This window comes from Meles meles, chromosome 6 (genome assembly GCF_922984935.1).
Source record: "Meles meles chromosome 6, mMelMel3.1 paternal haplotype, whole genome shotgun sequence".
Classification (NCBI taxonomy): domain Eukaryota; kingdom Metazoa; phylum Chordata; class Mammalia; order Carnivora; family Mustelidae; genus Meles; species Meles meles.
The window spans coordinates 66,792,510-66,817,805 of record NC_060071.1 but is presented as its reverse complement, the minus strand read 5'-3'; the positions used below and the strand labels follow the sequence as shown (position 1 = coordinate 66,817,805).

The following is a 25,296-nucleotide window of genomic DNA, read 5'->3' as shown; positions in this document are numbered from 1 at the left end:
ATATATCATTCTAAAAAAAACCCTGTAGTTCTATATTTTTAAAATCATGCCTTTTTTCTTAGTTTTGGAACTGTTTGCTTTTAATAAGACTTTTCATTTTTCTTCAGTTTCCCAAAGGGCAAACTGAGATGTTCACCCCAAATTTAAAGTTTGCCATACTTGATGGAATTAAGATTTGCCCGATTTCTTTATTCCATAATCTCTTAGAATAGCTCTGAAACAAAAAAAAATTTTTGAGTTACAAAGTGTTTTCTCTCTATTTAAATAGAGTATCTTGTTTGGGATATACAGTTCTTATATTTAGTATAAGGAAATAAGGCAATGGAAATAAGCTTGTATTTTCATTATTAGGTGGTGTTCAGTGATTCCGTGATTAGAGAATTTGATAATGTTTTGTCAGTGGGTATATTCCTAATGTTATTTGCAGCATAATTTTAATGTTATTGACATAAATATTCAGAAGGAAATATGTCAGTGCTTTTATTAGCATTCTGATTATTAAATGTGAGCTAGTTGGTATTCTTGAGAATCAAATAGCTCAGGTCACATTCTCACAACCTGGAGCAGCAGGCAGAGGGAGAAGCAGGCTTCCTGGTGAGCAAGGAACCTAATGCAGGACTTGATTCCAGAACCCTGGGATCATGACCTGAGCCAAAGACATTTAACGACTGAGCCACCCAGGCATCCCTCTGTTCAGAAGTTCTACCCTAAATAAACAGCTTCTGTAAAATGTGGTGGGCTTCTTTAAGGGTGGGAAACAGTGGTAATTGAATTCTTCAAATAGTTAATCAAGTACTTTTCCTTCCAGCTTTTGACTTTCATTGTTGTTCAGCTATTGATGTTCGCTGCCTGAAGGATTCAAACATGAGTATTTAGGTCATAGAAAAGATGAATAGAATTTTCTTAATTGCTTTGTTTTACTCAACTAATATTGATTGAGCATCTGCTGTGTACCTAACCCTGTGCTAAGTAAACGATATATATGGTCACTTACAACCTCTTTAGAGGTAGGTTTTACTCCTCTGTCTCCTGGTGGACTCTTACTGTTACCTTTTCTTTATTTTGTTATATATCCTTATTCATTTGAGGTTCCTGACAGGACTCAAGCTATGACCACCAAATTTTTACCAGCCTGTCTTGGGCTACGCCTCTGTTCTAAATCTCTTTAATATCCTGTTTTGGTAAACTGACCTTAACAAGATAGATATCTCAGAAACTTCTTTTCTCTTTTTTATTCAAGATCCAGAGCAGGGCATTTCTCCAAGAGCTCTTCATGTTTCCTATTTTCTGCCTGCATTCGTCAGCTCAGTTCTTAAGGGATGAGCGCTCCTTCCTGATTGGAGACAGCTTTCTCTTTCTCAGTGACTAGTTCCATCTTTCTCTGGCCAAATGCTCTCAGCAACATATATCGTGGTTTCTAGATCTTGATTATACTGGCTGTTCTCTTCTAGGTGTATCTCAGTTTATGCTGTATAAACTATGATACTCCAAACTGAAACGTCCAGATATGGTCATACTCTGGTCAGTTGAGAATGGATTCCTTTTATCTTTTTCCTGGCTAATATGCATTTAATGTAGCCTAAAATGCATTAGTTTCTTGTTTTGTTTGTAGTGTAATGACTCACTGAATTTTAATTTACCAAAAAGTTAAAAGTGTATAGGCATTTTCTATATGAATTTGCTACTTATACAATTAGTTTACGTAATCTGAGAGTAGATTTTTACAATTACTCAATCTCTTAATGGACAGAACATTAAGTCTTTTGTTCGTAGTACATTTATTAAACATTTAATGTATAATAAGCTCTGTGTTAGGTGTTTGAAGTAGAGAGGAATAAGACATGAATGTTAAGTTTCTGTGTAACCTCACTTGGAGTTAATCTGGGCCTTTTTATTCTGGTTAAGGACATTTAAAAAAGCCCCTAGGCACCTCAGAGCTTGGTGGTATCTAGTTTGAGGAGACATTAATCAGATGCTTGTGGAATAAGTGAATAAGTCACTGATGGCCCAGTGGGAAGACTAATGAAAAGAAGTGGGCTGTATCTTGAGAATGTCTTTAAGAAACCAAGTCATTCTGAATTGTTAGTTGTAAGATATACCAGTATAGCTAGCAAAGCTAGAATCTCACCTATAACTCTATGCTGTATAAATTAAATTTCTTTCCCTAAAATTATTGTTTGGGGTAGGAGGTAATGGAAAGTATCTAGACTGCTAGGAGTCATTTAAGAATGTTAGAACCAATAAAACCCAAATTATACATCTTGACCTAATTGAGCTTTTTTGAAGTATATCCCTAAACTGCCTTCATTGACTTTGACTTCAGGAATAGCTTTACATCTTTCTGTTTACCTTATTTTCCGGTGTCAGATTTCAGAGTTCGTAACTAGTGATGGGAATAAATTTTATGACTATTTTATCATCATGGTGGGATAGTCCTATGTACGATTATTTTTTTGAGAGTATAGTTAGGTTGGGGCACCCAGGTGGTGCATGTGGTTGAGGGACTGACTCCTGGTTTTGATTTAGATTGTGATCTCAGGGTGATAAGACCCAGTCCCAAGTCAGGCTCAGCACAGATTCTGCTTTAGACTCCCTCCGTCTCCCCACTGTGCTCTCTCTCTCGCTCTCTCTAAAAGAAATACATCTTAAAAAAAAGAAAAAGGTGAAATTATGTTGAACTTTGTAAGGTGATATGCTCAGTCACCTTATTTCCTCCCTTCCCCACATTTCTCAGATTGTCAAATTTGTGTAGTTCCTCTTACCAGTAGACACACACACTTGCTTACTTGACATGGCTTCTTCCTATGGTTGATTTTTAGGGGGAATTCGCTCAGTTTTCCAAGTACTCAAGATGAAGAAGAGAAGGAAAAATTGGAAGGTGAACAAAGGACCAGGAAGAGTCAACAGCCTATGAAGTCCAGTTGTCCTGTCAAAGACCCTCCTCCTGTCTCCCAGCAGGTGGCCACACAGGGGCCATCCAGTCCTCAAGGGGAAGCAATGGAGACAGATGTGCTAGAAGGCCAGAAAGAAGGCCAGAATACCAATCAGGAAAAACCTAGTAATGCCTTGATTGAAAGGCCCAGCCAAAATAACATAGGAATCCAGACCATAGAGTGTTCCCTGTGGGTCCCAGAAACTGTTTCAGCAGCAACCCAGACTGTAAAGAATGTATGTGAACAGGGGACCAGTACGGTGGACCAGAATTCTGGAAAACAAGATGCCACAGTTCAGACTGAGAGGGGGAGTGGTGAAAAACCAGTCAGTGCTCCTGGGGATGATACAGAGTCTCTCCATAGCCAGGTGAGACAACATACAGAGTATCTCAGGGGCCCTGTTTTTGACTTCATGGATTCCTGGAGAATTGAAGATGTGGTACTTGTACCTAATGATAATTCTTAAGGGTTTTGTACATAACAGTTATTAAAAACAAAAACAATTTTTCCAAGCTAGAGATAGGGTAGTGAAAATTATGGGTAGCTGTAGCCAGTAGGTAGTCTGAAACAGTGTTGGAGTTTGTCAAGTAGGTCTTTACTGGAAAAGAAAGCCAGGAATATAGTCTAGGCCCTATAATATTTTTCTACATTTAACTTTTTCTGCCCCGATTTTTCATCTTCCCTTACAAGCATCAGAGCTGATTGCTTCCCTCCCAAGTTTATTTCACCAAGGTTCCCAGGAACTTGAGAGAGTACAAAGCAGAGGAGAAGGGATAGAGAAACATGAAGGATACTATACCACAGTATTAGAAACAGAACAGTAAGAGAGAGGAAGGAGTGCTTGGGTGACTAGGACTGCAGAAAGAGGCTACAGCTAGATATAATGGGAGGAAAAGGATTTGGGCTGATGGAAGTAAGACTGGAGGAGCAACAGGTTCTTGGGAAGAGAGTTGGGAAGTGTAGGTAGTCATAAAAATTGAATGGGTAAGAAGTTGTGGTAGATCTGTACCTATTAACAAATAAGAGGAAGTTCATAAAATTTCATCAGATGGCATTTGGGTTCCATGGCAGGGAAAATTTAGAAGTTATTAATAGTGCTTAAATTGCCTTTTCAGTTGCTCTGGTAAACTGTCTTCACTTGGAATCTGCCTAGGAAAGCTTCATTAGTGATGTGCCTCTTGTTCTAATTGTCCAAGTTGTTTGTTTTATAAAAATAAAATAATATAGTTCCTCTTTATTGAACACCTAAAGTGTATCAGCATTGTGCTCAAGACAACCCATGAGGTTGGTATTATTATTCCCATTTCACAGGTAAAGAAACCGAGCTGAAGAGAGGTTAAGTAACTTGCCCAAGATTTTGCCATCAGTAGGTGGCAGAACTGGAATTTGAACTCAGCATATCTGACTTCAGAATCGGTATTCTTTTCATTATGCTATGTTGCTTTTCTCTTTATTAATCATGGCCTGTGTAGTCTTGTTCTCTTTATTTGTGCCTCTCCAGGAACCCCAGAAATTATGTTTATATTATTAGCCTTTCAAGGTAACACAGTCTATGAGACCTAAGACTTTATCAGTTTGTACAGATTAAAAATAGCATAGCTTTTTGAATATAGGGGTTATAATAGATCAGACCCTATTTTGCACCTGTTTTTACCATTAAAGTGTTTACAGTCTGCCACATAATAATGTGGTTTCTCTACCTTTATAAAAAGTGTTAAACTTGATCCTAAAGATAGCAGTCTTGTTGAAGCCACTAGCTTATGTCTTCCTTTCTTTCTTTGTAAAATAGGGAAATAATCTCTGCTCCTATCTCATGATGATGAGAGCAGGAGCCAGTGAGCCAGAGTGGTGAAGCCTAGGCTATGGAGTCAGACCACTTCTGTCTGGGATATTGTGAGGATTAAATGAGATAAGGCATGTGAAGCCCTTACTTAACACTACACCTGGCACATAGTAGATGGCTCAGTATATGTTGGTTATTGCTGCTGCCTAGATTATTCTGCTGATACTGTACTGCTATTGTGTCATGCAGAGTGAAATAACATTTAAGAGCTAATTTTTCCTGCTAAGAAAGGTGCTAGGAAAATAAGTACAGTTTCACTTGGGAAAGGTGAGACATTATGGAGGTGGATTATGGTGATGTTTGCACAGCAGTGTGAATGTGAATGTCACTAACTGTATGCTTACAAATGGTTATAGTGGTAAACTTCATGTATATTTTACTACAGTAAAAAATTACAGATGGGTACAGTAACAAATCGGCATTGCTGTGCTGTATTTTGAAGAATGTTGGAAAATGAGGAAGGCTCTGTGGAGGTTTTCCAGGTGCCAGTGTTTTTGTATCCACTGCATTCTGGGTCGGACTCAAGCCAGTGCTGGGGAAAAGCATAGGCAGCATACCTTAGACTGTCCTTAAAATTTCACTTCTGTATCCAGTGCTCCTAGAGCCAGGCTTTTAATGAAGAGAACGTTTGGTTTTGTTTTCATTATGTTATCTTCCTTTTATAATGCTAAGATCATCAAGCTATTTATCTTTACAGAGACCTCTTTTCAGAAGACTGTTTGAAGAGAGAGTAAGCATAGCTTTCTTTTTATCTGCCCCCTTTCTTTTCTCTCCTTTCTTATTCTATCAGACATGTTTATTTTTAAGTGTCTCTCTGGAAGTGATCATCTTGTCTGGCTGTTGTAGTGGAAGAATGCAGGAAGTCTTGAGAAGTCTGAACACAGGGAGTGTTGATGTATCCCTGAAACCTTTAAGACCTCTGTGATCCAGGGCCTGGCTCTCCCTGTATAGGAAGGAGGTCTAGGCTGTCATGGTTCTGATACAGGGGCACCCTGATGATGGAAGTGTGACAGACCAGAGCTCTGACCACTCATTAACCAGAGTTATGTATACAAAAGTATTTTAGTGTATGTGCTGCCAAAGCGAGCACTATACAAAAGTATTTTAAGAAATTAGTTGCTTTATGTTTCTGTACTTTTTTTTAATTTATATCCACATAATTTAGATACCCATTTTAGTAGATACTTTATCCCTAAGATGTAGTTGGAGTGGGAACTAGGAAAATTATTCAAAGTTTTAGGTATATTACTACCATATTAGGCAGTAAAAACCCAGGATCATCATCATTGCAGTGGTATATATAGTTCTTTGGAAAGACTTGGATACCTTGACATTGACTGTTAAAAGAAAAATCAGTCTACTGTGGGGAAGTAAAGTGGGAGAAAAAGTACATTTTCTCCTGCTCAGAAATAGAGAGCCAGTGGGGTGGGGGGGAGAGCATGGATGCTGTCAAATGTGGTATATGTGTAATGAGAAAACATGTATGTAACAGTTAGCATAAAAATGTAGGGTTTATTTAAGCTATTTAACTATTCTTTATGGTACAAGTAAATACAAAATCCTCATTTATTAATGTCTTCTGTTGTGGACACTAGCTTGGCTCTTAAGTTATAATTACTACTTGAAACATGAAATATTTCATATTTAATTCTGAGAGAAATCTGTATCTAGTTCTAGGCATAATTAAACTATAGTTTTGGTGACTAATGTGGGAAAAACAAACTGCACTGAGATTAATCTGTTCTTTTTTTTTTTTTTTAAAGATTTTATTTATTTATTTGACAGATCACAAGTAGACAGAGAGGCAGGCAGAGAGAGAGAGAAAGGGAAGCAGGCTCCCCGCTGAGCAGAGAGCCCGATGCGGGACTCGATCCCAGGACTCTGAGATCATGACCTGAGCTGAAGGCCGCGGCTTAACCCACTGAGCCACCCAGGCGCCCTAGATTACTCTGTTCTTATATAAAGTTCTAAAGAATGCCTTTTATTTAAAGAGATGATGAAAGTATAAGTTTGTATACTGATTGACAAGTCAGCATCAAAATCTGAAGGATTAAAACCTAAAGTGTACTTTTATGGGGGTCAGAGTTTCACTTAAATATCCTTGATACAAGTGCTAGATGTTATGATTTTGATTTAGACAGAAATAGGTCATTTTAAGTGATAAACTGTTAAAAACTCTTCCTAGCTTCTGGCTATATAGCTGGTCCATCCCTGTTCTCTTATCTTTAGGTGAGTAGAGTACAGAACAACTAGAAAATTCCGTCACACTAGATTCATGGAACCTCTGAACAATGCTCATCATGAAGAAATTGATCTATGATTCTTTTTGCAGTGAGACCCATGCTTGTGTTCCGTATTTTCTGTCACAGGGAGAGGAAGAATTTGATATGCCTCAGCCCCCACATGGCCATGTCCTGCATCGCCACATGAGAACAATCCGTGAGGTTCGCACGCTTGTCACCCGTGTCATTACAGATGTGTATTATGTGGATGGAACAGAAGTAGAAAGAAAAGTAACTGAGGTAATACATACTTTGGGTCTATGTGGCAAATTTCAGTAGAAAAGTTTCCCTGGCTCTCCACGTCCACCCCTGCCTGCCTTTATTGTACACCTAGCTTTTGTGTTTTCCTTTGTCTTGTTAGAAAGATGTAAGAACTTGGTAAGAGGAGAGTCTTTTTTATTTTTTAATTAAAGATTTTATTTATTTGACAGAGAGATAAGTAGGCAGAGAGAAAGGGGGAAGCAGGCTCCCCACAGAGCAGAGAGCCCAATGCGGGGCTCGATCCCAGGACCCGGAGATCATAACCTGAGCTGAAGGCAGAGGCTTAACCCACTGAACCACCCAGGCACCCCAAGAGGAGAGTCTTCAATTCTCTTTTTCCCAACCATGAGCTTACTGTTTGACCTTTGGTCATTTATTTAACCAGTCCCATCACGGTTTCAGTTTTTGTAAAGAACAGATTAATGAATCTCTGTAAATCCCTGTCATGTATAAATACAGTCTATGTATTATTATTATTATTATTATTTTAAGATTTTATTTATTTATTTGACAGAGAGAGATCACAAGTAGGCAGAGAGGCAGGCAGAGAGAGTGAGAGGGAAGCAGGCTCCCTGCCAAGCAGAGAGCCCGATGCGGGACTCGATCCCAGGACCCTGAGATCATGACCTGAGCCGAAGGCAGCAGCTTAAACCACTGAGCCACCCAGGCGCCCCAGACTATGTATTATTTTTAATCCTTGGAAACTCTTAAGGACCTTTAGAACTCTTCTGCTTTACTCCATGTGTTCTCTCATTGTCTCTCGCTGTTTTCTCACTTGTGTTTATGTTTATTCATTGTGTCCTTTCTTGGTCTCCATTCATGTGTGGTTATACCTGCTGGTAAAGATGCACCTTTATTTCTTAGTAGGATTCATTATGGACTCATTCCCAGTGTTGGCAAAATACTGGCATTTATTTATTGTCACTGGACAGCATTATACTGAACTTTGTTTAGATCTCATACTAGCCGAAAGTAAACACATTTTCTAGAATTAAAGATGTGGCACCATTCTTGGTACATATGTTAATTTCTAAGAACCATTTTATTAATTGATAAGACACACAGCTACTTACTTTCCTTCCTTTACTCAGGCACTTTTCAAAAAATCTGCCAGCTAGCCATACGGGAAGTTGAGCTCAGGGAAAATTAAACTTGTATGTAGTTTATTAAATGGAACATATTATTGCTGCTGTTCATTGATGGGCCATTGTGCCCCTCACGGCAGAAAGGATTTGACATTAGTTTGAGAAATTGTCTTGTATTCTTTATTGTATACCAAAATCCCGGATGTTATCTTCAGTTTTACATTTGTGGAATTTTTTTGGTGTTACTACTATTTTGGAAAAACTGGGAACTTATAGCGGCTTTAGAAAAGCGATTTGCTTTCATGGATAGTTTTTATAAATATTATAATCTAAAATGTTACACTGTAACAATTTATTATTTTTGATGTGCCCCTTTTTTTTTTTTTTTTAAGATTTTAGTTAGTTATTTGAGTGAGAGAGAGGGAACAAGAAAACACAAGCGGCAGGCAGAGGGAGAGGGAGAAGCAGACTCCCCGCTGAGCAGGATCCCAGAACCCTGAGATTATCACAGGAGCTGAAGTCAGATGCTTAACTGACTGAGCCACTCAGGCGCCCGATGTGTTTTCTAAAGTATATTTCTGGAAACAGCAGGTCTTTCAGATACTCTGAGAGGAAAAAAATGTTCCATGGTTTAAGTTTGAGAAATACCGAATGCTGTAAAACCTCCCGTCCCCCATGAAAATTCGTAGTGCATATTACATTAAAGGCTCTAAGAAGTTCTTTATTAAAGATGTTTATTTTATCATTTAATACAGAAGTTAACCAAACTTATTTGACAACTGAACATTTTTTAAGGTAGTACTTATTATACCCATATGGATTATTATACCCATATGGAACATAGTTTGGAAAATGCTGCCGTAATTAAATACAGTAATTACAGGGACTAATGTTTTTGGAGTACTAACTATATGCCAGGCACTATTGTAAGGACTTTAAGTGATTTAACTTACTTAATCCTCACAACTAAGCTATGAGGTAGATGCTGTTATCCCATTTTCTAGATGAAGAAATGGAAGCATAGCCAGTAAAAATAACCTACTTTAGGTTACATAGCTAATAAACAGGAACTAGAACTCATCCCATGCAGTCTAGGTCTGGAGCCTGCATTCTTAACCACTACATTTGCTCACTTTCAAGAGTAAAAATGATGTATGCAAGAAGTGATGTGTGATTCATATGGTAGTGTGATGAGGAAGAAACTCATCTGAGGGGAATTTTGATACAGTCTTTCTGAATGATGTCTAGAAAGCATTTGAGTTGGACACTGAAGGTTTTAGAAGTTAGGTTGATAAGGGGGAAAGGCATTCCATATAGAAAGCTTGGTGAGTAAAGGCACAGGTAGAGTAAAGAGCACACAGGCATGAACAGTCTAGTTGGTAGGCAGCAAAAAAGATGCATGAAGGAGTGAAGATTGAGGTCAGAGGATTCTGGGAACTTAACTTTCCTCATATCTTGTATCCTTTGCTTATTATCTTTTAGAGATTTTATTCATTTGTTTACCAGCAACTTCTTTTTTACTGTGTTTCCTATACATTGGCAGGCCCTGGGACTACGAAGATAAAAAAAGACTCCTGTTCTCTAGGAGCAACGAATCCAAAACTTGTTGGTTGCTGAGGTAGTAGAAAGTTGTGTTAGAAGAGGGGGCAGAACCTGCCAGCTTACCTGAAGGTGGCTAAAAGATTTTTTCAGATGTAGTACTCAGAAGTAGCAGATGACATTGAGTGGGGGAGAAGGACATTATAGACAGAATGAAAAGTTATGTAAATATGTAGATAGCATGATATGCTTAATGAATATTTAGAGGCTCAATATGACACTGAAGTCGGGTAGGGAGTGGCAGAGAATGCCATCGGGGTTGGTAAAGGCCCACAGCGTATGAGCTTTTGTATACCACAGAGGAATTTAGATTTTTATCTTTGGTGTGATGGAGAACCTTGAAAGAATTTTGGAGAAAAGAGTGATGTGCTCAGATTTGTATGTGGGAAAGGTCAGATTAGTAGCTGTTTAACCATGGATTAGAATGGGTTGAGGCATAGTTGAGACAATAGGTAATGAGTGCCAGGTTAGGACAGTGGTGGTAGGGGTTGAGAGGAGAGACAAGATGCAAGAAATAGAGTGTAAAATTTTGATAGACTATGGTGAATTCCTGAATGTGGGGATAAAGGGAGAGGGAGGAATATAGCATGGTCCCTGGGCCTTTTGCCTGTGCAGCTAGGTAGATGGTGGTATCACACACTGTGTCAAAGAATGTAAATAGAACACTGGTTTGAGAGAGAAGATCATTCAGTAAATACTTACCGAGGGTCTCTCTTGTGGCATCACTGTGCTGGATTTGGGGGATATATATACCCAGGAAAGAAGACAGTGTTACCATCTCTGTCTGTAGTTTGAAAGAAGAGACACACAGGAAAACAAGTAAGCACATACGTTAAAAAGATTTTAACAGGCCAGCTTAGTGCCTGCGTCTAAGTCATTAGGAGAGCAGTGGCTTTGACTGCAGGACAGTTGCAAAGGCAGGAGTAGCTTGCTACTGTTCCTGGGGCTTACTCTCCAACAGAGATAGAGCCTGGAATCCCAGCCTTTTAGGCTGACCATGCCTCTACTCATTTGTCATACCCAAGTGAAGAGATCGACTTCAGTTCTGGGCTCATGACACCTGTTGTAGTCAGATGACCTTGGCAGATGACGAGACTGGAATCTGGCTGGAGCAGACAATTTGGTGAAAGGAGACAGTGATTTGAGAAAGTCGTATTTATCTCTGACACTTTTTACAGGTGGTGCAATTTCTGGTAAAGACCCTGAGGATACATGGCTGAGGTAGTGGAAAAGGTTGATGGCGGTAATTAGATCAGGAACTTGCGAATTGCTAGAAGGGTCATCTGATGAATGTAAGCCACAGAGGTAGAGACATATGTAGGGATAGATTGGGAAGGGAGGCTGTGAACCAGGAATTACAGTGTTCATTCATGAGAGTGAGTGGGTAGGAAGATTTAGGGAGTAATGGGGAGAGGAAAGTTGAACAGAATGGCAAATAATAGTTTAGTAGGAGCAAGAGGTGGGGAGATAGAAATTGTCTGTTAATGGCAGTGGGGAGCAAGGTTGCCTCTTACCTCCAAACTCTTGAATTGAGGTTGGTTGAGAAAAACCAGCCTCTGCAAAGAGCTGTAGGGGATGTGAGATGCACTGGGCATATCCAGGATTCATTCATTGAAGGCAAGGAAATGGAAAGAGGAGGACATTGTATTTTGGATGGGTTAAATGTTAGGTGTCCTTAGTACATCCAGAGAGAAGACTTTATTGGGTATTTGTATCTGTGAGTTTGGAGCGGAGTCGTCATTGTGTGTTGGCAGGGATGCAGGGATGAGTCTGGTAAGACTGACCAGGGAAAGCACAGTAGAGTGAGAAAGGAATGAGAAAAGTCCTGTGAAATACTATTTCTAAAGGATCAGACCAAGAAAGAGGAACCCCAAAAACAAGCACATAAAGACGTAGCCAAAGAGGTGGAATGAAAGTAAAAGTGACTTTGTAGATTCCAAGGGAGAGATTTTCAAGAAGGGAGTGGTCAAAGATAATCATTTAATTATCTTTAAATGTGTGTGCTTTGCATACTGTATGCCCAGAGAGGCTATAAATAAACTCCACCAAAGGAGAGTCTGTCTACATGTCTCCCTATCTTCTCTGATGATTTGGATAATAATGCATGAACAGTCTAGAGCAGGAAGGCAAATATGTAGCACCTGGGCTGTAATTTTCAGTCCTATGCCCAGAGAGGACGTTGCTGATTGGTCCCAGAACCTTTTAGCAGAAGCCTGGGAATTAGCCTCTAAAGGCTGCTTAAAACTGAGCTCCATTTACCACTGCATCAAAGTAAGCATGTGCGATAAAGTCAGTTTGACATTCCTGTCTTCCATGATACTGCAACCTTACACGTTTTATTACCTGTTTGGTTTTCATTTCTCTAAACAGTAGCACCATTTTTAGCCCATTTTTGCCTAGTTTTCTGTTTCCTTTATCATTTATGGAAAAGTAATATAACTAATTTCAAAGAACATGTAATTTTATCCACTTCTAATCAAATACCCAGAAGGGCCCCTAACAACTTGTTTTCCTCCTCTGACTTTCCTTCCTTCTTACCTCTCTTCTCCCAGACAGTTGCCTCTGTAGTCTGGATTAGAATCCTTACTGTTTTCTTAGTACCCAAAAGTTGTGGACTTGTTGAGTAAAAAGATAATTTAACTTATTAGCTTATAATAGAGGTCTCTTTCTTTGCAATCCAGTACCACCTTTATTTATTTTTTATTGAGCTATAATCTAATCCCCGTAGAATGCTCAAGTCTCAAATGTTCAGTTCAGTGGCTTTTGACAATCAGTTGTATGTAACCACTACTCAAAGTGAGATACAGAACATCTCCATGATTCCAGAAAGTCTCCTGATTCCTGCCTTTCTGAATTGAAATTTGTATCCATCTCTAGGGTTTTTCAACTTCCACATTAGCATGATGTCATTGTGGCTTCTTTTAGCTTTTGTATCCATTTCTTTCTTGCAGGAGACTGAAGAGCCAATTGTAGAGTGTCAGGAATGTGAAACCGAAGTTTCCCCTTCACAGACTGGGGGCTCCTCAGGTGACCTGGGGGATATCAGCTCCTTTTCCTCCAAGGCATCCAGCTTACACCGCACGTCAAGTGGGACAAGTCTGTCAGCCATGCACAGCAGTGGCAGCTCAGGGAGAGGAGCCGGACCACTCAAAGGGAAAACCAGCGGGACAGAACCCGCAGATTTTGCCTTGCCCAGCTCCCGAGGAGGCCCAGGAAAACTGAGGTGCAGACAGGGTCTCCAGAGAGAGAGCTACAGCAGGGGCAGGGTTGCTGACACTTTAATATCACAGAAAAAGGGGAGTCATGGGAAACCTCCCCCCCCCAATCCTCCAACTAGGATAATTCAAATCCTCTTCCTCCCCTTTTGTTCCTCTCCTGTTTGGTTTTGCATGGGAGGTAGGGTGGAGCTCTGTGGGAGCTAGACTTCTAAGAAATTGTAGGAAAACAGGCCAGGGGACTTTGGGAGTGCTGGCATATGCTGCTGCCATCCCCATTTGCCTACAAGTGTTGTGGTTGGGAATACAAAAAGTTTAGGGTAGTGACCCCAACTTGACACATCCTAGCTTCTTGTTATCCTCTGCAGGTGTCTAGAGCCTGAAGTAGAAGAGAAGGCAGGGCGGAAATGGGTGTGCTGTTTTTGAGGGCAGCAGTAGGAGGCTTTGTCAGGAGGGAATAGACTTGTGCAGAGGAGGATGTCCTTTCCTTATTATCCAACACTCCCACTCCCTGGCTGATAGTTTTGGTGGTGGGTGTTCAGACCGGCTTCCTGCTGCCCTGGAGGGCTAGCACATGTTGGCTTGGCTTGTAGTTTAAGGGCCGTGGGGAGAGTTTGTGAAGAAAGGACCCAGTCGCAGGCACTGTCAGACTAACCTGTCTTCATTCTCTAGTCCTAGAAAAGGGGTCAGTCAGACAGGGGCGCCAGTGTGTGAGGAGGATGGTGATGCAGGCCTTGGCATCAGACAGGGAGGGAAGGCTCCAGTCACGCCTCGTGGGCGCGGGCGAAGGGGCCGCCCGCCTTCTCGGACCACTGGAACCAGGTACCCGGGTAGTGTGAGATAACGCTTAGTCTATGACTTGTTCAGAAAAAAAGGGAGTAGAGAGAAGAGAGGGGAGTAGAGAGTATGGTATGCGGGGTGTCAGGAGGGACATGAGGGGTCCGCACTGACTGGGGAGTGGGCAGGGATCAGAGAGGCTACCGAGAAACCAGGCTTATGCCTGTGCCGGGTCCTCCAAGAACGGGCTGACAAAGGAGTGGGAAACCTGGTAGAGAAATACTTTTCTTAATTTTTACTACTGCCTCCTATCTCTTCTCTCTCTTTAGAGAAGCAGCTGTTCCTGGCCCCTTGGGCATAGAGGACATTTCACCCAGCATGTCACCGGAGGATAAATCCTTCACTCGTATTGTGCCCCGAGTGCCGGACTCCACTAGGCGGGCAGACGTGGGTGCTGGTGCTTTGCGTCGAAGTGACTCTCCAGAGATTCCTTTCCAAGCCGCTGCTGGTCCTTCTGATGGTTTGGATGCCTCCTCCCCAGGGAATAGCTTTGTAGGGCTCCGTGTTGTAGCCAAGTGGTCGTCAAATGGCTATTTTTACTCTGGGAAAATCACTCGTGATGTCGGAGCTGGGAAGTATAAATTACTCTTTGATGATGGATACGAGTGTGACGTTTTGGGCAAAGACATTCTGCTGTGTGACCCCATCCCACTGGATACAGAAGTGACAGCCCTCTCCGAGGATGAGTACTTCAGTGCAGGTAATAAAGGGGTGGAGTCTCTAAGAGATTTGCTGTGCCAGGGCCAGTCTTCTCTCTAGTCAGTTACTACCAAGAGCCCGCGCTCCAGCCTAATTGCTCTGCGGGGGTCTCCAAAGTTGGCAGTTCCATTCCTACTACACTGGTTACTTTCACACTGCCTTTTTTGTTTTCCTTTGTTGCTTATTTTTGAATGAACTTACTTTGGTATAATATTATATTTACAGGAAATATACATAGTACTGTGTCAAGTACAGAACACTGGGATAGCATAGGGAGTTGCTGTCCACCCCTCAGCCAGCTTCCCAGCTTTCCCTGTTGTTAACATCTTCCATTAGCATGGTACATTTGTCACAACTAAGAAACCACCCTAACTCCTTACTAACTAAATTCCAGAGCTTATTTGGATTTCATGAGCTTTTATGTGTTCTTTCTCTGTTCTAGGATCCAATCCATTAGCCCTCATGTGACCTTTGATCTCCTTTGATCTGTGACAGTTTCTGAATCTTTTCTTCTTTTTCTTGACCTTGACAGTTTGGGGGGGTTAAATATTTTGTAGAATATCACTCAGTTTGGGTCTTCTCATGTTTTATTTGATTAGATCAGAGTGTTAAGGGTTTTGAAAAGAATGCTGCGAAGGTGAAGTGCACTTCTTGTGACATCACAGGGGATAGAGAGGCCATGACATCCACAGGACATCACTGGTCTCGTTAGTCCTCATCCCTTGGTTAAAGTGTTTGCCAGTTTTGTCCACTGTAAAGTTAGTGTTATTCCTTTTCACCACTGAGACTTACATATAGTACCTGCCTTGCTGGGAACCCAGTGGGTGAGTGGAAGATATATTGAGATATTTTTACTTAGGAAGAAGTTGTTTGTACTGTGTTTTTGTGCCTGCACACCTACCGACCATTTACTGTCTAGTTTGAAAAATGGCACCTTTTTTTTTCTTATAGTAGCCAGTTCCCTATAATCATGATGGTGAGAGATTTGTATTTGTTATGACTGTTTCGTGTGCCAGTTCTTTGAATATATTGCCTCTTTTCTGTGAGCTAATTTGGACATAAATGTTTGTGTTGAGTTTTGTCATTTAAAAATACCGTTTCTGGAGATTGTTTGGAACGTGGATTGGGATATAATGGGCAACAGTGACTCTGTTAAAGTATCTTCACACCTTCCGGTGATGTAGACTCCTGAGTAGTTGTTTCCCCTTTATTTCGTTGTTAAACTTAAGCTTTTAGCTCTGAATAACAGCTCTATGTGGCTTTAGTTAGTAGCACATGGATTTAGGTCTTTTATGGTCTGTAGCTTATGTAGTTTGTATCAAATATATTCATTCTTCTCTTTCAGATGTAAAGCTTATCTTGGAGGTCCTCTTAAGACGGACAGTCTGTGTCCAGGGTGAATTACGGCATCGGTGTTGGGGGGAGTCTGTGTCTCATTTATTGAGGCTGTCTACTAATGTCAGTGTTAGCCACCTTTAGTTTTAGTAACTCTTCATCAGTATGAAGTTTATTTTTGCTTTGGGCTTCCTTGTCCTTTTCAAGGGGGTCTTTGTGATTAGTTTCCTGATAGAGGTTTAAGCAAGGGGAAAGGAAGTGATTGTGTGGCACAGATAGAACCAAGGCTTGATTTCATGTCTGTATTTCTCTCCTTGGTGGCATATGCTCTGGGTTTCTTTTAGCCCTTCATTCAAGCAAAGGCTAATGGGGGAAAATAAATGGACCCTTTTAAAAGGTGTTCATGATAATGCATTGTTTTTACCTCATATATGTGTTTTGTGTGTGTACACACACACACACATATATATATTGCACACGTGTGTGTAAATTGCTTGATAGGTAGAGGGAACTTTTCATTGGTTTCAGAATGGGTTTTACCCAAGACCACACTGCTTGGTGGTGGCAGAATTAGACCTAGGCCTAGGTCTCCTGAATTCTAGCCCTGATCCCTTTTATATTCCACATTGTGTTCCTTCTGACCGAGAGGCCTTATTTTTAGGTTCTGAATCAGAGCAAGAAATAGATAAGAGGGAAAATTAGGCAGGAGAGGCAGAATTTATTTATTTTTTCCTTTCTTTGCTCTGTATCTCTGTTTTGATTTAGCCACACAGACACATGTTCTCTTTTAGCGTGATGTCATCTTTCACCTACAACTTAACTCAAGAATTATCACTCAGCCTCCAAAGAAGCCAAGAAGGAAAGGTTTAGTAAGTTAAGAAACCACATGTTGTCTCACTTCAAAAAATAATTGAACTACTAACAACTCATAAAAGCTGGCTTTAGGAAGTTATTTTATAACTGAAGAGTTCCTTCTGTTAAGAACCTTTCCATGTCCCGACCCTAGGGTAGTAGCTACATACCTTCCTAAGTGGTGGTGGTGTCTGGGATTGACCACTGGAATTTCTTTAAGTACTGGCTTCAGTCCCCTGTTGTACCTTTTAATGCCCTGCCCCGAGCCTGCCGTGCAGAGCCATGGTGAGCGGGTGCCAGGCAATCGAAAACAACAGCCGGCCGCTCTTCTGTTGTTCCCACTCAGGGGTGGTGAAAGGGCACAGGAAGGAATCTGGAGAATTGTACTACAGCATTGAAAAAGAAGGCCAAAGGAAGTGGTACAAGCGAATGGCCGTCATCCTGTCCTTGGAGCAAGGAAACAGACTGAGGGAGCAGTATGGCCTTGGCCCATACGAGGCAGTAACCCCCCTCACCAAGGCAGCAGATATCAGCTTGGGTAAGACCTTTGCTTCCTGAAAAACTGCCCCCAGGCCCTGCTCTGTCTGTGTTAGGAGGAGTGAATTCTAGAGCAGTAAGCATGCTTCCCTAAATCTTACTACTCCTGTGGCGTGTGAGATGCTGATGAGCTGCTGTTTTCTGGAGCCATGCCTATCTCTTTTTCCTTCCTGGGACCAGACAGTAAGTCCTCAGATTCTTCTGACCTCCCCAGTTTTCTGCAGGGGGCCAGGCATACTTCAGTCATGACTGAGACTGAAACAGAAAAGGTGGTGGCTTGAAAAGAGGTTTTGTGCTGCCTGGGGAGGTGGAGGAAAGGGTGTGGTGATCTCTAACTCAGGCCCTACCCAGCTTCTTGGAGTCCAGGGCCTCATGGTCTCATGGAGTTGACCAACCTTTGGCTTACCCTATCCTAGACAATTTGGTAGAAGGGAAGCGGAAACGGCGCAGCAACATCAGTTCCCCCGCCACCCCAGCTGCCTCCAGCAGCAGCAGCACAACCCCTACCCGCAAGACCACAGAAAGCCCTCGTGCCTCCTCGGGAGTTCCCTCAGGCAAAAGAAAACTGATCACCTCTGAAGAGGAACGGTCCCCTGCCAAGCGAGGCCGGAAGTCTGCCACTATGAAACCTGGTGAGTGCTCCCTTTTGCCTCATTCTCCCTCAGACCACTATGGAATGCAGGGCTAGCTGCGGGAGAGATGGAGCCTGAGAAGTGGCGGCGGCTCCTCTGTCCTGGCTACAAAGATGGGGTCCCATACAAGCCCCAGGTAGTACTCCGCTTACTGCATCCACCCTTATGCATCTTCCAGCAGAGTCCAGTAGAGGTGGATAGGACATGAAATCTTGTTTGGAAACATTCATTGACTTCCGTGTAGGTTCTAAGAGGGGGAAAGAAGTACTGAATTTTAAGCAGATTCAAAATAGGTGAAACTGGTCTTACATATCTTCTTTACCTGGCACCATCTTCTACCTCAGGAAGCTCTCCTTCCCCCTCCCTTGCCTCAGTGTCCTCTGGCTCTCCCAGACTTCCTCTTGAAAGCTAGTACCTCACTCTGCATCTCCTGTCCTCATACTGTTCCCAAACAACTGCTTTCCAGTCCCTCATGATTCATAGTAACAGGAATTTATCTGTCTTTGTTTCATAGTCTCTACTATGATCCTTTCACATCCATTGGGGTTCTAGAGACACAGGGGTAAAGTCCTCCTGTCTGCCCTGACGGAGCCCTCTCAGTCCAGCAGACTGAAGGACTTCATTGATTGTTACATGTGCATTGTCCTGGCACCAGAACTGCTTTTGTTTCCTGTGTATTTGGGTTGTGTCATCTCCATATATATCTCACACACCTGTTGTGTTCAGGTTACGTGAGGCATGGAACTAACTGCTTTACACATAAGACCTCAGATAATCCCTATGAGGTATAGATGTTAGAATTCATGTTCCAGTTGAATCTGTGGCACGGGAGAGTGGGCTGACTTTCCCAAGGTGACTGAGTCTTCCAGAAGTCACACTCAGGCAGTTCGATTTTGAAGTCAAAGCTTATACACACTGCATCAGACTGTGCTTCTCCTGCTGGTTTTGTTTTAGGGAGGCATGACCTGTCTGTCATCTTAGCCTCCTAATGAGGCTATGATTCCGCTTCTCCAAATCAGGTATTTGTTTCTTTCTGTGGACTAATTGGGGCACTCCTAGCATGGGTGTTCTGGGAGTCCTGGGCTGGCTGGTTCACTTACCCACCACCAGGGGTTGGCAGCTGGGACAATTGAAGCAGGCTGGTTTGGTGGCGCTCCATCAACGTGTAAGAACACTTTCTTACCAAGTATTCTGTGCACCGTTCTGGTGAGGGCCAGGCATAGATGGACTATCGACCAAGGACATTTCTTGGTAATAAAAAAGGTGGGCTTTTTGTTGTCTGTTTTTAAGGGCTATTTCAAAATAACACATATCTTGGGGGATTCTGGGCAAAGAAAGTGGGCTGAAGATTTCCAAATAATTTTTCATTCCTACCTAAGCTTTGTTTGTATTAGAACCACCACCTTCTTCAAAACCAAAATTTGGTTTGGCTGTATAAAAACAATACTAGTTGATTTTAATCTATGAAAATAATGTATACATCATCATGACTATAAAATTTAAATATATCACATTTCTCTGCACTGTAAATTGGGTCCTACGTTATTGGCCATACAGCTCAGAAAAGTTGGTCAGGATCTTCCCAGCCCATCCTGTCGTGCCCAGGCAGTGGTCTGTAGCCTTCTAGTAACTGCGCTCTGTCCTTTCCAGGTGCGGTGGGGGCAGGAGAGTTTGTGAGCCCCTGTGAGAGTGGAGACAACATGGGTGAACCCTCTGCCCTGGAAGAGCAGAGAGGGCCCTTGCCCCTCAACAAGACCTTGTTTTTGGGCTATGCTTTTCTTCTCACCATGGCCACAACCAGTGACAAGTTGGCTAGCCGCTCCAAACTGCCAGATGGTCCTACAGGAAGCAGTGAGGAAGAGGAGGGTAAGTCCTTAGGAAGCCCTGGGGGCTCTGACACTTGGGCACTTTCTTCCTTTCTGTTCACTTTATGAGCCTACAAAGGTGGCAGTCCAGGTGGCATCTTGGATCTTGGTCAGGGAAAATTAATGAGCCCTGCCTTTTGATTTATAGACTGTTTCCACAGAATTCCTCTTGGTGGCTCCTCAAAACCACCCTGTGAGCCAGATGGGAGATAGATCTTACCGTCTGCTTTACAGATGAGGAAACCAGCTTGGAGAGGTTAAATAATTCCTTTTTGTCTGCAGTAATGGTAGAGTTGGGACTAGAACCCCTATTCATTTTATCCTACTATAGTCATCCGGATCTGTCAAGTTTCTGAATGCCTTGCCGCTTTCCCATCTGTGTGCTAGGGGCAACTGCTAGAGAAGACCCACGTGAGGGCCGAAGTTCAGTCTCTTGAGGTCTGAGTGTAAGACTGAGAATGTAGGGTGCCCAGAGCCCCTGGGTGTTTACAGACAAGCAGCTTCTAAGCCTTTGCAGCTCTTGTACCTCTCTTCAACCTTAAACCTCATCTGTATATTGCATTTCTGCGTTGTCTGTTACATAGGGTTTGAGTGAAGGCTGCAGTGGGGAGAGTTAAAAAATTGTTTCAACTGTCTGAAAAATGTGATCTAGGAGAGAAAATGGACAGATAAAAATGTATACACTGTAAGTGACTCAGCAGCATCCAGATGGGATGATGTTCTGCAGGTTAGAGTTGAATCTTGCAAGAGGGGATCACTTTAGGGAACATGGTTATCGTAAAAGAGCAGCACCGCAGATCTGTGATGGTTGGCATGTCAGGCGCGTGGATGACTCTCTGCTAACTAACCAAAACTATATCTCACCCACTGCAGCCATGTGGAGATCTTTACAGGGACACAGATCTTTACAGGTGGTCAGGGAGGTGCAGTTAGGGTTTATGCTGTTTGGAAGGTGCATAAATAGAGTCATCAGCAGAACATCTCTAGCGTGCGGGAGTGGCATGTGCGGGGTTTCAGGGTTGTGCACCCAGCCTTTTTTGTCAAAATTGAGATAGGTATAGAATTGTCAGAATTGAGATAGGTATAGGTCCTACCTATAGGCAAGGAGATAAGGTGTCTGTTTTCCTAGCCAAGAGTGTAGTTTTACATTGATTAATGAGTCCCTTGGGGATTGTGTGAGATGTGTTGGGGGATCAAAACAGTGTGTGTGGTCTTGTTTTCTTTTGCTTTTGCAGTATTGCTAGATTCTGGACCTTCCCTTATTTATTCTCCAGCAAACTCCTAGCCGTTCCCTAGACCCAGGACTTCGCAGTTCTGTAGATACTTTATTTGTGGGTTGGTACAGCATGGTCAAGAAAGCCAGCTTTGGTATGAGATGCAGACTGTCCATTTCCTTAAACGTCTGTGACCATGTGTAAGATTAATAAACTCGGCTCAGAAGAATTCCCTCCATTGCTGATACATGAAATGTTTTTTTTTTTTTTTTTTTTTTTAATATTTTATTTATTTGACAGAGAGAAATTACAACTAGGCAGAGAGGCAGGCAGAGAGAGAGGAGGAAGCAGGCTCCCCACGGAGCAGAGAGCCCGACGTGGGGCTCGATCCCAGGACCCTGGGATCATGACCCGAGCCGAAGGCAGAGGCTTGAACCCACTGAGCCACCCAGGCGCCCCACATGAAATGTTTTTAATCCCAACCTTCTAACCAAACGTGAGGGGAGGTAGGCCTTGTCTAAATGAGGAGGGAATTGGACTTTTTTTAAAGAGATTTCCAGGTTTCGGGGCGCCTGGGTGGCTCAGTGGATTAAGCCGCTGCCTTCGGCTCAGGTCATGATCTCAGGGTCCTGGGATTGAGCCCCGCATCGGGCTCTCTGCTCCGCAGGAAGCCTGCTTCCTCCTCTCTCTCTCTGCCTGCCTCTCTGCCTACTTGTGATCTCTCTCTCTGTCAAATAAATAAATAAAATCTTTGAAAAAAAAAAAATCTCATTTAAGAGATTTCCAGGTTTCTTCTTTTTTTTTTTTTTTTTTAAAGATTTTACTTTTTTATTTGACAGAGTGCACAAGCAGGAGGAGCAGCAGGCAGAGGGAGAGGCAGGGCTAAGCATGGAGCCTGAGGCAGGGCTTGATCCCAGAACCCTGGGATCATGACCTGAGCCCAAGGCAGATGCTTAACTGACTGAGCCACTCACGTGCCCTGATTTCCAGGTTTCCTGTGGAAAATGTGGTTATAGTGAACACATTTGTTTTATGTTGCTCCTTTATTATTGGATTATTGCCCCAAAGTACCAAAGTCCTTGATTTTTTAGTATATTGAAGATCCCTCAATCTCAAGAAGCCTAAAGACATTTGTACTAAAACAGTCTTCTAACAGAATATTAAGTTTTAAAGAAACCATGTGGTATGACTTGTAGATAAATGGGAATCTCTTAGATGCTACTTTAGATAAGGAGCTCATAAAATATTTGAATTCATTTAATGAGACCTATTTATTCATGAATTAAGAATATGGCACTTGGTATTGTTGGGAGGCATACCATCAGTAACCCATCAGCCATGGGGATTTGACTCTAGAGTTGGGTTCATTTAGTATCTTCATCCTTTAGATGATGGAATTAAAAACCTGTTCATTTTAGCCTCTGGTGGGGCAGGGCCACTCATAAGTCGCAAATAAAGAAAAATCCAAAATGAGAAAAAGTAGAGGAGTAGACTGCTGCTACCTAGGTGGGATAATGTTTGATTATACAGATGCAAGGAAACATAATTGGCGATTAAAACCAAAGAGGTCAGGATTAGAAACAGACCTGGATTAAGCAGATGTAATATAGAAGTCTTGGGAAAAAGAAAGGACCACGCGAGGCCTTGGCAGAGACTCAGCAGTAGAGTGTTGGTACTAAAAATTGTGACGAGGTGTATTGAGATAGATCAACAGGATGCAGTGACAAGCCCGAGAAATAGTCCTACTATATTCTGAGTTGTTTACAGCCATTTAGAGTTTCCAGTTTGAGCTCTCATTTTAAGAGGAACATGGAGAATGCTTAGTCAAGAAAAGAGCAATGAAGGTGAATGGGCTGGCCAGTCAGACCTTCCCGGAGGTGTAGAGTCTTGAGTGTGGGGCACCAGCACTCTGGGTGGCTCCAGCAGGCAGGGAGGGCAGCACAGGGCTGGCCTCAAGGGGTCTGCTCTGCTGGCGTTTACCACTGGGCATGAGGGGGATGGGAAGTGGTCCTGACTCTGAACTCTTAATGAATTTGGTTGGGTTTTTTATTTGTGATAAGTTCATTAGAACTTAATTTCTCAGAAATCTTAATTAACTAAAATCTCTAATGTCTTGCTTTTTTCTTTTCTTTTTTTAATGTGTTATTTATATATGAGAGGAGCAGATATTTGGTCAAAAGAAGCAATTTCTAATTGCCTAGGGTCATTACAGCTTCAGCCTCATCTCTCATAACTTCCACTTCAGCCTCAAGACTGTAAGGCAGTCATTGATGTTCAGTGTCCTGAGGTACTTCAAGATCATCAAAGGTAGATAGTTTTCAATAAAAAGGTTGAAATAGGATTTTTCTGGCTAACCTCCACTTAATCAGTTACATTTTAGAAACCCTACTTTCTTTGAGCCTTCTGGTTCATCACAGTTGTGTGTAGGGGGTAAAACTGCTGATGAAGGGGGAGTTTGAAGGCTTTGTTAGGAAAAGTGTGAATCAGCTATTCTTTGTCTCCACAAGCAGGCAGAATTAGAGGAAATGGGCTTAGTTTTGCAGGAGAGATTGAGGGTAGGCATAAAGGACAGCTTCCTGATGGTAAGGGTTACTCACATTGGAATACCCACCATGGGAACTGGTTGTGTGTGCATCCTTCTTAACAGTCCCATGACTCAGTACACAAACCTTTGATGTTTTTAGGTCCAGGACCTACCCCATTTCTCATCTTCCCTACCCCTTCTGCTCTTGTCCCTTCTTTTGGCAGCATTTTGTAGTCCTCATGACAGAGCTCTTTCTGACCCATGGGAAAGCCCTTGATCCGTCTTTGGGATACGGTGCTATAGAGATATGGGGGGAGTGTGAAAGGAGGCAGTAAGAAGCAGTCTTAAAGTAGCGAATAAGAAACCAACTAGTAATTATGATCTTGGTGGTTTTGTTTTGTTTTAAATAGAATTTTTAGAAATTCCTCCTTTCAACAAGCAGTATACAGAATCCCAGCTTCGAGCAGGAGCTGGCTATATCCTTGAAGACTTCAATGAAGCCCAGGTAAGGAGTTTGTGTAGCTTCCCGGGTGGGTCAATGATGAGAAGAACCTGAGAGGGAGGGGATGGGTTTCATAGGCAACCCCACGAAAACCCTTTCCACAGTTCAGGAACTGGGAAACTGCTACAACGTTTTGCATGAAATAGAATTTTTACTTTTATGTAAGGAAGAGAAGTTGGAACCCTTATTTGTTAAAGGCTGTGGTTCTGTTTTTGGGACAAAAGCAGATTAAAACTTGTGTTTAATAGAAATCCCCATTATAGTGTTGCTGATTCTCAGCCTGGAAGATTGAATACCTGGGCTTGGGTTGTCCCTTGAGGGTTTAGGCTCCCAGAAAAACCTGCAGGTGAGGCAGGGAGAGTATCTAGGGCAGTGCCTTGGGCCTTTCATTGAGAAAGGAAGTGTTGGGCAGAAGGATAGGCTCAATCCCATTTTGGGTAGTATTTGGAAGATCTGTTCTCTGCAACTCAGGGCTATTCAGGGGCTTTCTGTAGAAGTCACCAGACCTATTGGTTCTGTTCCTTTTCTTCCAGTGTAACACAGCCTACCAGTGTCTCCTAATTGCGGATCAGCACTGTCGAACCCGGAAGTATTTCCTGTGCCTTGCCAGTGGGATTCCTTGTGTGTCTCATGTCTGGGTCCATGATAGTTGCCATGCCAACCAGCTCCAGAATTACCGTAATTATTTGCTGCCTGCTGGGTACAGCCTTGAGGAGCAAAGAATTCTGGATTGGTGAGTATTTGAGAGCCCATCTAGGATGGTAGTCAGGAAGACAGCAAGCTTTTGGAGGGGGGAGAATCTAGGTGAGAGTGTATTTGTAGAAACTATAATCGTCATAGGATAAATTAGAGGATTTCAGTGAGTTCTTTTCATCAGTTCATCTAATTTATGTTCCTGATGTATCCTGGTTAAGGACCTTTTGAAAATGTGTGAGATCCATGTAGGTTCAGTATTCTTGACCTCTAAGGTTAGGGGACTAAGTTTTAAGCAAGGCATTTAATTCTCAGCCCCAGGATGGATCTGGACAACACTAGGGCTGAATTAGAATGCCAGGATTCCAGAAAATACATGATTCACAGG

At 42.2% G+C, this 25,296-nt stretch overlaps 1 protein-coding gene across 4 annotated transcripts in view; it reads left to right on the top strand.

The window, feature by feature from the left end:
* TP53BP1 (tumor protein p53 binding protein 1) overlaps positions 1-25,296 on the top strand; it is a 75,119-nt gene that overhangs the window by 48,802 nt on the left and 1,021 nt on the right. For 3 of the 4 annotated variants that reach the window (XM_046007685.1, XM_046007684.1, XM_046007683.1), the window contains 10 exons: positions 2,820-3,300; positions 7,146-7,298; positions 12,955-13,226; positions 13,891-14,040; positions 14,325-14,755; positions 17,288-17,479; positions 17,895-18,110; positions 19,761-19,976; positions 24,124-24,218; positions 24,749-24,948. In XM_046007685.1, coding sequence (XP_045863641.1) covers positions 2,820-3,300; positions 7,146-7,298; positions 12,955-13,226; positions 13,891-14,040; positions 14,325-14,755; positions 17,288-17,479; positions 17,895-18,110; positions 19,761-19,976; positions 24,124-24,218; positions 24,749-24,948 — 2,406 coding nt within the window. The remainder of the gene's footprint in view (positions 1-2,819; positions 3,301-7,145; positions 7,299-12,954; positions 13,227-13,890; positions 14,041-14,324; positions 14,756-17,287; positions 17,480-17,894; positions 18,111-19,760; positions 19,977-24,123; positions 24,219-24,748; positions 24,949-25,296) is intronic. The other variant, XM_046007686.1, reaches the window with a different exon arrangement.